Consider the following 12,659-nt stretch of genomic DNA (forward strand, 5'->3'; position numbering starts at 1 on the left):
ATATATACACGTGTGTGTGTCTGTGTGTGTGTGTGCATGCACATGTGGATGAGCATGTACACAGATCTCCACATTCACGCAGGTACCCTGTGTGTGTATATATACACGTGTGTGTGTCTGTGTGTGTGTGTGCATGCACATGTGGATGAGCATGTACACGGATCTGCACATGCCCGCAGGTACCCTTAGAGGCCAGAAGAGGCCAGGGGATCTCCTGAAGCTACAGTTACAGGCAGCTCTGCTGTGAGCTGCCTGGGGGAGCTGGGAACTGAACTCGTGTCTGCTGGAAAAGCAGCAAATGCTCTTAGCTGCTGAGCTGCCTCTCTAGCTCTTCCACTTAAGTTTTAAAATTAAAAGGTCAGGAAACCGCCAAGCTGGGTTTAAGGACCGACTCCTAGTGTTGCTTCTTTCAGGGAAAGGCGAAAAAAAGTTCACAGCTACACCAATAGCCACCAGCCCGGGGTTCTGGCTCTACCCTAATGCTCACATGCTTTACCTCTGTATTCCCTGATGTCACATCTTAAGCGGCAGAGTGAGGGCTTCAGATGCCCAGGGCAGCTGGGCCCAGCAAGGCCCGCTCCTCCTGGTAGGAGCCAGATTCTTCCCTCCAGAGACGTTCTTTTTGCAATCAGCCTTCCGTCATGACAGGCACCTGACCCCTCGTTCTCTTCCCATCTCCTTGCCTCCTAGAAATGGGATGTTGCTCCTATATTTCTGGGTCATTCTCTGAAGGCCTCATCCCGTTTTCTGGTACCAGGGCTCTTGACCACGGGTATGTGTGCACTTGTGAGGGGCTACCAGTCGCCCCTGAGCTGGCAGCCTCCCAAGTGTGGAGCTGATGGCTTAGTGGGGAAGACCACCGACTGCTCTTCAGAAGGTCATGAGTTCAAATCCCAGCAACCACATGGTGGCTCACAACTACCAACCAAGTGTGGAGCCGCTCAGGCCTGGCGCTTTCACTCCCAGGGACGGTGCTCTCATGGCTGTAGGAAGAGTCAGGAGTTACAGAAGCTTCGACCTCAGTCTGGTTCCCTCCTCCTGCTGGGTAGGAGGGAGCTCTGAGGGGCACACGCAGTTGATGAGGTCCACGCTAGCCTGGAGCCTGTGATTCCATCACTAGCCCCCCAGCCTGACATGGGCTCAGGCAGAAGCCTGGGAATGACAGCTGGAGAGACATGCTGTCCCTGGGCTTTGGGCCAGTCTCTGCTTACCTGCCTCACCTGGCACAAGGGCTCCTGTACCTGCTCTGGCTTTTCCTTCAGCCACACCTGCAGTTCTGCCTCTGTGGGCTCTGCTGTGCACCCTGACCTGGCTCCCCTCCTGGGGCACATCTTCACTCTGAAATTCTGCTCAAATCCAGAGAGGACTTAGCCAGCCCCTGCCTTATTCTGTTGCCTGTGTTTCCTCCCACTGGAGGCTGGTTCCTACCAGGCAGCCGCTGGGCCCTTGGTGCACCACAGTGCCACCCAGTGTTTATTCCGGGGTCAGACTGGCTACGCTTGGTTAAAGCCGGTGTTTCTGAGAAGCTGGTCTCTCGCCTCATCTCCCCTTCAGTGTGACAGGTGACAACTCTGTACCTGATGCCCTTCAGGGACCTGTCTTCCTCCTCCTCCTCCTCCTCCTCCTCCTCCTCCTCCTCCTCCTCCTCCTCCTCCTCCTCCTCTCCCGGGGCCTCTCTGGTTGAGTCAGGAGCAGCCCTAACCCTCAGCAGTCTGCTGGAGGTGTCCATGGTTGACCCCAGCTGCTCAGCACTTCCTGTCTTCTCTTTGTAGCACCTCCTCCGCCAAGGGCGGCCAGCTATTCAGGTCTCACATGAACTGGAGGTCGTGGCCACTGAGTACGAACAGGAAATGATGGCGGTGAGCGGCGATGTGGCTGGCTTTGGCAGCGTCAAGCCCATTGGAGTCCACACGGTAGTGAAGGGCCGGCTGCACCTGACCTTGGCCAACGTGGGTAAGAGCCCCGGCAGCTTCACCTGGCCTACCTGGTTTTGTGCCATTTCTCTAGCACCTGTCTCCCCAGCTGGAGCATGAGGGAGCCTCGCCGTGAACACCCCACACTTTGTAGGAAACCAACACAGTTAGGGTGAGCGTGGACCCCCTGACCTCAGCCACCACACCTGTGTTGGTAGCAGGCCTTCACTGCTTGTCCTGATGAGCTTGGAATCACCCTTCACCTCAGGCTTGTCCATGGATCTTCTCCAACAGGGTAACTAAGTACCAGGAGGGATCTCATTTGTAGTCACTGTCCCAACATTGCCCATCAGAAGAGAACTGTCTTGAATTCTCTGTATAGCTCAGGGAGAGCAGAGGGAGAAAACACTTTTCTTTTTTTAAAAAAAAAAACAGATTTATTGTTATATGTAAGTACACTATAGCTATCTTCAGACATACCAGAAGAGGGTCGTCAGATCTCATTACAGATGGTTGTGAGCCACCATGTGGCTGCTGGGATTTGAACTCAGGACCTTCGGAAGAGCAGTCAGTGCTCTTACCTACTGAGCCATCTTGCCAGCCGGAAAACACTTCTTTTTTTGGGGGGGGGAGTTGAGACAGGGTCTCTCTGTATAGCCCTGGCTGTCCTGGAACTTACTCTGTAGGTCAGGCTGGCCTCGAACTCAGAAATTCACCTGTCTCTGCCTCCCAAGTGCTGGGATTAAAGGCGTGCGCCACCACTGCCCGGCTTCCAGAAACACTTCTTTTGAGTACAGTGACATTGTGTCAAGGTAGCTCAGCAGAGGGACCAACCACAACTGGATCCCGTTATTGCCCATATTCGGACCAGTGAGGGCAGGTGTTTGAGACTGGGCTCTGGGTGGTCCCACCTGGGACTCTCTGGACAGAGGAGCCAGGCACCTGTCCTGGGGAGGTGGGCAATAGGGGACCCTTCAGGGCTAGCAAAATGCTCACTGAGCCTCCTTGGAGGGTATCCCAGAAGCTGGGTGAATTTCCTGGTAGAATTGAAAGTGTGAGACAGGTACTGGGAGACAGTTACAAGGATGGGACCATGATCTCCGCCATCCCATCAGGGATTTTCCATTCCTCAAAACTCAGCCTTGTTTTAAGACCAGGAGCCCCACGGGGCCACATCTAGCATGTGCTGAAGCACGGGCTTGCAGGGTTGGGGGTGGCAGAGGAGCAAACACACAGCTCATTAAGTCTGGTTGGAGGTTTCTGCCTGCTTGTTTACAAATGTAAATGCAAGGCGGCCTGGAAAACAGACAATATGGAAACAGCAAACCTCAATTAGGCTCCTGTGAGGAGGGGATGCTGCTTCGGAACCTGCTCGACTCCCGGAGCCACAGGCAGGATGTGCCCAGCTCCTGCCCTGCCAGACCTTTTTATATTTAATTCACCGGCACACAGATGTGCAGTGACTCTGGGTTTGAAAATCTTATCTCGGAAGAAAGATGGGCCCCGTTATGTGTTATCTTAAGCTGTCATTTTCATACTTTGCCTGCAAGAGGGAGATAAGCCAATGGGGATGAGTGCCAGAGATAGCCAGCACAAGGGATGCTGGCGCATGCTGCCAGTGAAGGTCAGAGTGCCGCAGCACTTCGTGGGGACACCATCTCCCCCACCCCCCAACCCCCGTTTCTTAGGTAGGGGAAATGTTCTGGCCTTCATTTCTTTGTAAGACCAGTAATTCCACTTGGTGTAGCAGTCATGTTTCAGCAAAGTGGAGGCTGGCTGCGGGGACCTTCCGAGTGACAGACACAAAGCCTGTGCCTCGGCCTGCTTGCTGCACCCAGCAGCCTCATTCACAGTCAGCCAGCTGCATGGAATATCACACTGGCTCCCTCGTTGGCTCGCTGGCCCGCTCCGTGGTTTCTCCTCCTGGACCTGTGGACTTCCTTTGCCAAATTTTTTCCATGCTATCTTCTGCCCTTTGGGGATTGAATGACCCTGCTTTCTCTCAGCCAGTTGTCTGTCATGCTGGTGAAGTAGGTGGGATGGAGGAGAGGTCATCTGGGAGCCCTTTTGTGGAAACCTTGTTGAGAGGCAGGCAGGATGGCAAAGCTCAGGTTTTAGAGAGCATCCCTGGTGATGAATTCATGCTGTGGTGTGGGACAGACACCTAGTCGTGGCACACTCTGCTTTACCCCACCCCATGGAGTCACCTTGGGAGCCCCGGTGCTTAGAGGGTAGTCCTGCCCCTGCTGCAGATGAGCTGGGGAGTCCAGCACAACCCTGTGTCCCCATGTGACACCTTACTTAGCATGGCAGATTGTACCCAGCAAAGCCTTCGCTCCAGATCTGTTTCTGAAAACACAGGGGATGTATGTTCATAGCACACAGTTTCTGTTATCGACAAACAAACCCTGTGGGAGTATGGACGATGCCAGAGGAGATAGCACCGGGGCCAGCAGACCCCCTGTCCCCGGGGTGGCTGTGTGTCCAGTTCACTTGATTGCTGCAGCAGTGATCAGCACCCACCCTCCCGTGATCCTGAGATCTAAGATCCATGGCCACCTACCCACGCCGTGTGGTGTGTGAGCATGGGTAAGTGGTCATGCTTGACCTTGACCTTGAAACGTCTTCCCTAGTCCTTGTCCCTTGGAGCGGTGTATGTGTGTAGGCTTACCATAGGCCAGCACTCACCTTGGTGGGAAGTGGATAGACCAGAGGCCTCATCTGAGATACGGGGACCCAAGGGCCACCAGGTGATGGTAGTCAAGAAAGCTAGGGGGAAATCCTGAACTTCCTCCCCAAGTGGGCAAGTGCCCTGCCAACACAGAGTGTGCCAGCCGACACACTCTGCCAGGTGACGGGCGTGCTCCATCTTGGAGTAATTCCTTGGGATGTGACAAAGAACTTGCCAAGACCCCACAGTCCACACACGACCGCCCTTCGAATTGGATTCAGGCGGGAAGGAGCAATGCCTGAGGGCCTCTGTCAGTTCTCAGTGTGTGGGAAACAGGGCCCAGGTGCGGGTGGGGTGGACGCTGGGACCCCAGAGAGCAGCAGAGCTGGAGGAAGCTGAGTGTCTGTGGGGATGTGGCAGGGCACCTAAGGGCGGGACAGCCGAGGCTATCGTTTTATTAATGGCCATCGAGCCATTAATGCCAGGGCAGAGGCAGGCAGAGTCACTCCCGGGACACCTGCTGCAATGTCAGCCCTGCTCTCTGGTGCCCAGGAGGATGGCAGCTAGCACTGGACACAGAATCAAGCCATGTGGGTAGATCCCTCACGCTGTAAGCAGGCAGCTTGGCTCCACATTTGTCTGCCGGCAGGCTTCCGAATCACGTCCAGGAAGGTGCTGAGCGGGGATTCCGCGTCTGGCCCCTGCATCCCCCTGCATCCGTGAGAGCGACCAGGCTCCAGTGGTTTTGAGGAAAGGCTCTGGCCCTCAGGAGAGGCAACCAGGAAGCCAAGGGGATACGAAAGACCATTTTAAAATGGCAGGAACATGAGTTCTTTGGTGGAAGAAGCCTGGTGGAGGTGCTCTCTGCTCTAAGCAGCCATCTCCTGGAGTCAGCTGGTCCCTGAAAGTGCTGAGCCAGCCTTTCTGTGATAGACAGTCTCTTAGCCCTCTGCAGTCTTTCTGGAGGGATGGTTTGCTCACCAGCTGTAGTTCAGAATCAGAAATCCAGGCTGCTCTTCTCTGGGTCTGGGGCCACCTGTTCTCAACTACGTCTAGACCAGCTAAACCCCACGGAGGATGGAATTCCAGTCCACCTCAGCCCACAGCCATTCAGGAGAGCATGGGTCAGACAGAAGGCCTGACTGCCTCACCTGGAGGGTTGCTGGTGCTCGGGCGCACCTAGAAAGAGGAGGAGGTCCCTGTGAGCAGGAGCATCCTCTCCTGCCCCTGGCCCAGATGGACAGGGGAACATCAGAAAGGCAGGCAGCCTGGGAAGGTGTTCCTGCTGCTGCCAGGCCTGAAGGCGACCGGGGCACCATGCCAGCATCTGCTCCTCCCTGCCCTGCCCTGCTGAGGTCGGGAGATCTACCACAGCACAGGTGTGCTTTGGAGGTGGAGTCTGGGTTGTGATTTGTTAGCTGAGCTCCGCCTCACCCCAAGTGAGCTATCCCTGTGGAGCTGTGGGTCTGTGCTCAGAGAGCACACCTGTGGGCAGACGCTGCTCCTCAGGCCTCTGACAGCCTTCAGGATCTCAGACTGTCACCTTGATCTGCCACTAGGCGGCGTGGCCAAGACGTCTCTGGGGACCTGTGTGTTTGCAGAGGTCTCATATGGAGACCCCTCTGCCTCCTGATGCATGTGGAGAGGCCTGCCGTACATCCCCAGCTCTCCCAAGCTGAGGTTAGAGATGGCGGCTTTCTCCGAGGTTGTCTGGAGGTCAGAAGTAGGAACTGTGTGTGATCAAATGGAGACCCCTCCCCGGCAGGCGGATCTGAGCCTGAGGAGACAAGCGTGCAGAGACAGCCCATCTGCCCACAATCCCCCTCAGGATGCATTAGGCTCGCAATAGCAGGCACCAGGGCATGCTAGTGGGTCTGAGAGCATAGAGGCGTCTGCAGGCCGTGCTCATATGGGAGAGCTGATAGAATCAATCTACCAGTCCCCAACCCATGGGTCCTGTCTTACAAGAGTGCTTTTCATTTAGGTCATGCGTGTGAGCCGAGAGCAAGAGGTTCCAACTTACTGCCACCATCCAGATCTCGGGTCATCTCAAATGAAGGAGCCAGCATCTTCTCTGGGGGAAGCCTCCTCACACCAGGAGGCCCCAGGCGTGAGTTGACACTGTGGCCCCCTGCAGGGTAGCACTGTGGGGGTGGGGTTCAATGAGGTAGAAGCCTGCAGACCTGTGTGTGTGGGGGGGGCAGAGGTCAGTGTTGAGTGTCTGTAGCTTTCCACCCTAGTTTTTGAGGCAGGGTCTCTCACTGAGCCCAGAGCCCCCCAAGCTAGCTATCCCACCTAGCTAGTGGGCAGTGAGCTCCTGGGATCCTCTGGCCTCCACCTCCTGTTGTGGGATCACGGGTGTATGCTGCCACACCCGCCTTCTTACATGGGTGCTCCGGGCCTTGTGTGTATACAGTGAACGTCTTATCCACTGAGCCATCTCCACAGCCCTGACCCTGATTCTTAGAAGCAAATTGGAAACTTCCCACTGGTTCCCCAACCATTTATGGATCTAGGGAATGGAAGACTTGAGTCTGGATGGGAAGGAAAGCCCGAGGCTTGGGGAGAATACTGTCCATGTGGGTCTCTGGGGCCTTTCTGTTCTCTTAACCATGAAGGCCATGGCTTGAGGGTTAGAGCTGCTGTGACTTGAGGGGACAGGCGGACGTGGGCTCTGATTGGCTCAGATGCTACAGATTGAACCCCCAGAGCTTACGTACGTGGGCGGTCCCCGCTCTGCCTGCCATGGCCAGGGGCCGTGGCCTGGGTCTTGAGAAGAGGATGCCAGACCCACTGGAGCTGGGTGAATCCTCTAGACTCCATGTCACAAGCCTGTGGGGATCTCACCCATCCTGACACTACAGACAGCACTGTACTTTTTCCACAAAGGGAGGCTGTGGGCTTGGCGGGTGCTGAGAGAGAGCCGTGAGCTGTGTGTGTCCAGTCTGCCCCAGGCCAGCCCCTTGTAATATCCAGTGAACTACGGCCAGGGAGGGTACCTGATGATACTGAGGCTTAGGGTGAGGTGCGAGGTTGGGCCTCAGTTCCCTACTTGGCGTCACTGTGCTTCGTTCTCCCTTAGCCCCTCTGACCAACACAGGAAATGGTCACAGGTGAAGCCCATTGAGAGGAGAGCCCTGGAGTCGAGGGCCATGCAGCCTCTGCAATGGGCAGCCCACACAGGGGTCCCCGAAAAAGCCCGTGTCCCCTGGGGTGGAGTTGTGGGTAAGACGTCAGGCACAACCTCGAAAAGTCCCACGTCCTTCTTGTGTTCTGGGAAGTGTGGCCCCACAGACCCCTCCAGAACCTCATTTCTGGTTGTTTTGGAATCGGGGGAGGCACCTGTTGGGGTGAATGAGCTGCCATGTGGTGTGGCTGCCCCCCACCTGCTGTTTCTCTTGAGCCACAGCCGCAGACTGCTCAGACTGGGCTCTGGGCTCGGCTTCCTTCCGCACACCTGCGCTCTGACATACAAAGTGCTCACTCAGTCGGTCACTTAAGATGTCTAAGCCAACCTGTAGCTTGAAAAAACCCAATTAAATGGATTTAAAATAGAATGGTGGTGAAAAGCCTGGAAAGAGACAGCTGTGCCACGTGCCACGTGCCACACCGAGCACTGAGCGGGAGGCCAACTCTGTGGTGACAGATGGAGCCAGGCCCCGGGGAAGTTCTGATAGTATTGTTTTTTTTGAGGGAGCTGTCACCCACCACCCAGGTCTCAAGGAAGCATCCTTCTTCCACCTGCCCCGCTGGGATTCTTACTGTGTGGCCAGTGACACGGTCTTGGCACCAAGCGCCATTCCACCGGCACCAGTTGCCCCAGGTCCTCATGGGAAGGGGGCACAGGCTGTGTTTGCCCTGCTGTCTGCCATCTGTGGCCAGTTCAGCTTCTGCTTGCCATGAGTCCAAGACTTGATCCTTTGCCCACAGGAGGTTGGGGGGGTGCTTAGGCAGCCAAGGGCAGCTGACAGGGGTGCTAGAAAACCCCATTTCTGATGTGAACCTGGGGATTGTGCTCCCTCCCACAGGCGGGAGCTGACAGCCAGTGCAGATACACCTGAAAGGCAGGCCTCTGCAGCAGTGACCCCGCCCCATCCCAGCATTCCTGAGGCCACAGTTTAATAGAGGATGTGATCTTGCAACTATAAACCTGAGCATCTGGCTCTTCTCTTAGAAAACCATCAACTGGTGTTAGCTAAAGACTAGGGTCAGAGGTCCTTCGGTATGAAGAGGCTGTGAAAGGGGAGCCGTTGTGAGTGACCAGGTGTGAAGGAACTGTGAAAGGGGAGCTGTTGTGAGGGACCAGGTGTGAAGGGGCTATGAAAGGGGAGCTGTTGTGAGGGACCGGGCCCCAAGTCTACATCTTTATCATGGAGTGACACAGAGCAGACCTACCTCCGGGCCAGCCAGTGGCTTTGCTGGAACTCCATCCATACAGCCACCCTCACTCCCCCTCTGGCCTTTTCCATAGGAAAGCGAGTGGTCCAAGCTCAGAAGCTGGCGGATGTGGACAGTGAGCTGGCCGCCATGCTGCTGACCCACATGCGAGCTGGCCAGGGGCCCCAGGCTGCAGGCCAGGAGGCAGATGCTGTCCACAAGCGGAAGCTGGAAAGGATGCGGCTGGTGCGCCTGCAGGAGGCGGGAGGGGACTCTGACAGCCGCAGGATCAGTGTGCTGGTGAGGGGCCTCCTCAGACACTGCCATCCCTCTCTGTGATCCTCTCACCTCCCTCCTACACCGTTTGCAGGAGAGGAGAGACTTGGACTTGTGGGTCAGCAGGAAATTTTCTGCTTGTACTTCTTAGAGCTTTTGCTCAGAGGTCTCCCACACTTGGGGGCCCAAGCTTCTTCAAGCCTTGGATCCGAGGGACTCAGGGTGCAGCTCCCCCCTGGGGACCCCCTGTACGGGGGGGTCAGTAAGTCCTGCAGATGAGCTTCACGTTATAGCACAAGCTGGAGAACACATCCGTGTTGTAGTTCATGGCATTGCTGGGGCGCGAGGCAGGGGTTAAGCCTTACTGAAGCTGGTTGTCAGATGTGGGCCCAGCCGAGGTCAGAGGGATGCTGAGCTGGCCCACCAGGCTTACAGCCCCACCTCTGGACTCTGCTCCCAGATAGGCTCCCAGCACTGTGGTGGGGACCTGCTGGGCAATGAGGTTCTTTGTTATGCGATGTCCCTGTCCACACTTCTCCTCTGCTATGCCTGGTGCCCCTCCCTGGTGGTTAAAGAGGTCTCGTAGGAGCAAGCTGGGATGCGATGCTCTGTTCTGTTTGGATAAACATTGAGATCCCTGTGTATGGGAGACAGACAGTAGTACTTCCAAACCACATGGCCACAGAAGGAGAAGGAAAGCAAGGACTCAGGGAGGCCGTCAGACGTCAGATGTGGTCCTCATGTTTGACAGGCCCAACACAGCGTCCGTGCACAGCACTCACGGGACCTGCAGGTCATTGATGCCTACCGGGAACGTACCAAGGCTGAGAGCATTGCCGGAGTGCTGAGCCAGGCCATCACCACCCACCACACACTGTACGCCACACTGGGCACTGCTGAGTTCTTTGAGTTTGCACTTAAAAACCCACACAACACTCAGCACACGGTGGCCATCGAGATTGACAGCCCTGAGCTCAGGTAAGGGCTGCCACCCAGCCAGCTGTGTGTGTGTGTGTGTGTGTGTGAGAGAGAGACCCAGCCAGCTGTGTGTGTGTGTGACTCAGTCAGCTGTGTGTGTGTATGTGACCCAGCCAGCTGTGTGTGTGTGTGTGTGAGACTCAGCCAGCTGTGTGTGTGATCCAGCCAGCTGTGTGTGTGATCCAGCCAGCTGTGTGTGTGTGTATGTGACCCAGCCAGCTGTGTGTGTGTGTGACCCAGTCAGCTGTGTGTGTGTGTGTGAGAGAGACCCAGCCAGCTGTGTGTGTGTGTGAGAGACCCAGCCAGCTGTGTGTGTATGAGACCCAGCCAGTTGTGTGTGTGTGTGTGTGACCCAGCCAGCTGTGTTTGTGTGTGTGTGTGACCCAGCCAGCTGTGTGTGTATTGTATGTATGTGTGTGACCCAGCCAGCTATGTGTGTTTGTTTGTGTGTATGTGTGTGACCCAGCCAGCTGTGTGTGTAGGTGTGACCCAGCCATCTCTCTGTGTGTGTGTTTGTGTGTGTGTGTGTGTGTGTGTGTGTGTGTATGACCCAGCCAGCTGTGGGTGTGGATGTGACCCAACCAACTGTGTGTGTGTATGTGTGTGTGTGTGTGTGTTTGTGTGTGAGAGAGAGATCCAGCCATCTGTGTGTGGGGGTGTGCATGCTCTGGGCTGAAGTGCTTCCAGTATGGAAGCCAGGCTGGCCTCTGCCCCTTCATCTGAGGTCTCTGGGTGGTGGGTGCATCTCCTTTGCCCAGTACGGTCCTCACATTATCCCTGTCCCCTAGCATCATCCTGGATAGCCAGGAGTGGAGGTACTTCAAGGAGGCCACCGGCCTGCACACGCCGCTGGAGGAGGACATGTTCCACCTGCGTGGGAACCTGGCACCCCAGCTTTACCTGAGACCCCGGGAGACTGCCCACATCCCCCTCAAGTTCCAGAGCTTCTCTGTGGGCTCACTCGCTCCAACACAGGTGTGATGTGAGACCCAGACGCAGCAGGGAAGCACTGTCCAGCACCGCTGTCCAGGTGGCCAAGGGGAAGAGTGTTTCTCTGCATTTGCAGATCCCTATTCTTTGTGTCTGTGCCAGGGGGATGAGTCCTGAAAGGCGCCTGCTCCGCTTGTAGCTCATTGTGCTGCTGTCCTCACCAAGGCTGTACAGGGCAGCCTGGATCCTTGCCTTTCAGAGCTGTGCGGGGCAGCCTGGATCCTTGTCTCTCAGGGCTGTGTGGGGCAGCCTGGATCCTTGCCTCTCAGGGCTGTACGGGGCATCCTGGATCCTTGTCTCTCAGGGCTGTGCACAGTAGCCTGGATCCTTGCCTCTCAGGGCTGTGCAAGGCAGCCTGGATCCTTGTCTCTCAGGGCTGTACGGGACAGCCTGGATCCTTGTCTCTCAGGGCTGTGCACAGTAGCCTGGATCCTTGCCTCTCAGGGCTGTGCGGGGCAGCCTGGATCCTTGTCTCTCAGGGCTGTGCGGGGCAGCCTGGATCCTTGCCTCTCAGGGCTGTGCGGGACAGCCTGGATCCTTGCCTCTCAGGGCTGTGCGGGGCAGCCTGGATCCTTGCCTCTCAGGGCTGTGCGGGGCAGCCTGGATCCTTGCCTCTCAGGGCTGTGCACAGTAGCCTGGATCCTTGTCTCTCCTGGTGGGTGTTGGGGGAGGGTGCGCCTGCCACCATCCCTGTGGTTGGCTGACCCCTTCCTCTGCACAGAGGCAGCAGGGAAGGCATATGTCTGTCAGTCATGCATGAGTGTGAGGGAGGGGCACACTGAAGCTCTGACCTCCTGCAGAGTTACAGTTCCAGCTGGTTCTGTGGACAGGCCTCAGGGCAGTGGCTGGGTCTGATGGGTAGGGCTGTAGGCAGCATCAAGCCGCAAGAGCCCCATGAGATGATGATGCTCTGGAGCTCGTGGCTCTGGCTGGCCCAAGTCCTGACTGTCAACTGGCTCGCCTTGACCCCTTCCCCCTTGTTCTGCTCCGTGTCTCACAGGCCCCTGCTGAGATGATCTTAGAGAGGGACACAGAGTCTGGACCCCTTTGGAAGGGCAGTGCCATGCCTACAAAACACACCAAGGTAGGGGGGCTCAAGATGTCCTGCACTTTCGGTCTTGGAGCAAGTCAGGCCTCCGAGTACTCTGAGCCCAGCACACGGTGTCTGCTGCTACTCCTAGCCCAGCACACGGTGTCTGCTGCTAGACCTCTGGTCCTGAGTCTGCATCCTCTCTCCCCTCCTGGGTGGGATCTAGACTGGAATAAGATGTGGCAGGGACCAGGAGGCCTCAGCCATGCCCAGACAGTGGCTCAGGGTGCAGCATGGATGGATTGCTCTGGCATCTTCTATGTGGCCTTGGCTCTGTGCACAGGAAGCTAGTGGTCCTAGTGGCTGCTGTGTGTGTGTGTGTGTGTGTGTGTGTGTGTGTGTGTGATACATGCATGGATGGATG

At 56.4% G+C, this 12,659-nt stretch overlaps 1 protein-coding gene across 8 annotated transcripts in view; it reads left to right on the forward strand.

The window, feature by feature from the left end:
- Nphp4 (nephrocystin 4) overlaps window positions 1-12,659 on the forward strand; it is a 91,858-nt gene that overhangs the window by 72,585 nt on the left and 6,614 nt on the right. For all 8 annotated transcript variants that reach the window (XM_031379634.1, XM_031379641.1, XM_031379637.1 and 5 more), the window contains 6 exons: window positions 1,773-1,953; window positions 6,569-6,694; window positions 9,056-9,261; window positions 9,989-10,215; window positions 11,004-11,190; window positions 12,206-12,289. In XM_031379634.1, coding sequence (XP_031235494.1) covers window positions 1,773-1,953; window positions 6,569-6,694; window positions 9,056-9,261; window positions 9,989-10,215; window positions 11,004-11,190; window positions 12,206-12,289 — 1,011 coding nt within the window. The remainder of the gene's footprint in view (window positions 1-1,772; window positions 1,954-6,568; window positions 6,695-9,055; window positions 9,262-9,988; window positions 10,216-11,003; window positions 11,191-12,205; window positions 12,290-12,659) is intronic.

The sequence above is a fragment of the Mastomys coucha genome, unplaced genomic scaffold (genome assembly GCF_008632895.1).
Source record: "Mastomys coucha isolate ucsf_1 unplaced genomic scaffold, UCSF_Mcou_1 pScaffold18, whole genome shotgun sequence".
Classification (NCBI taxonomy): domain Eukaryota; kingdom Metazoa; phylum Chordata; class Mammalia; order Rodentia; family Muridae; genus Mastomys; species Mastomys coucha.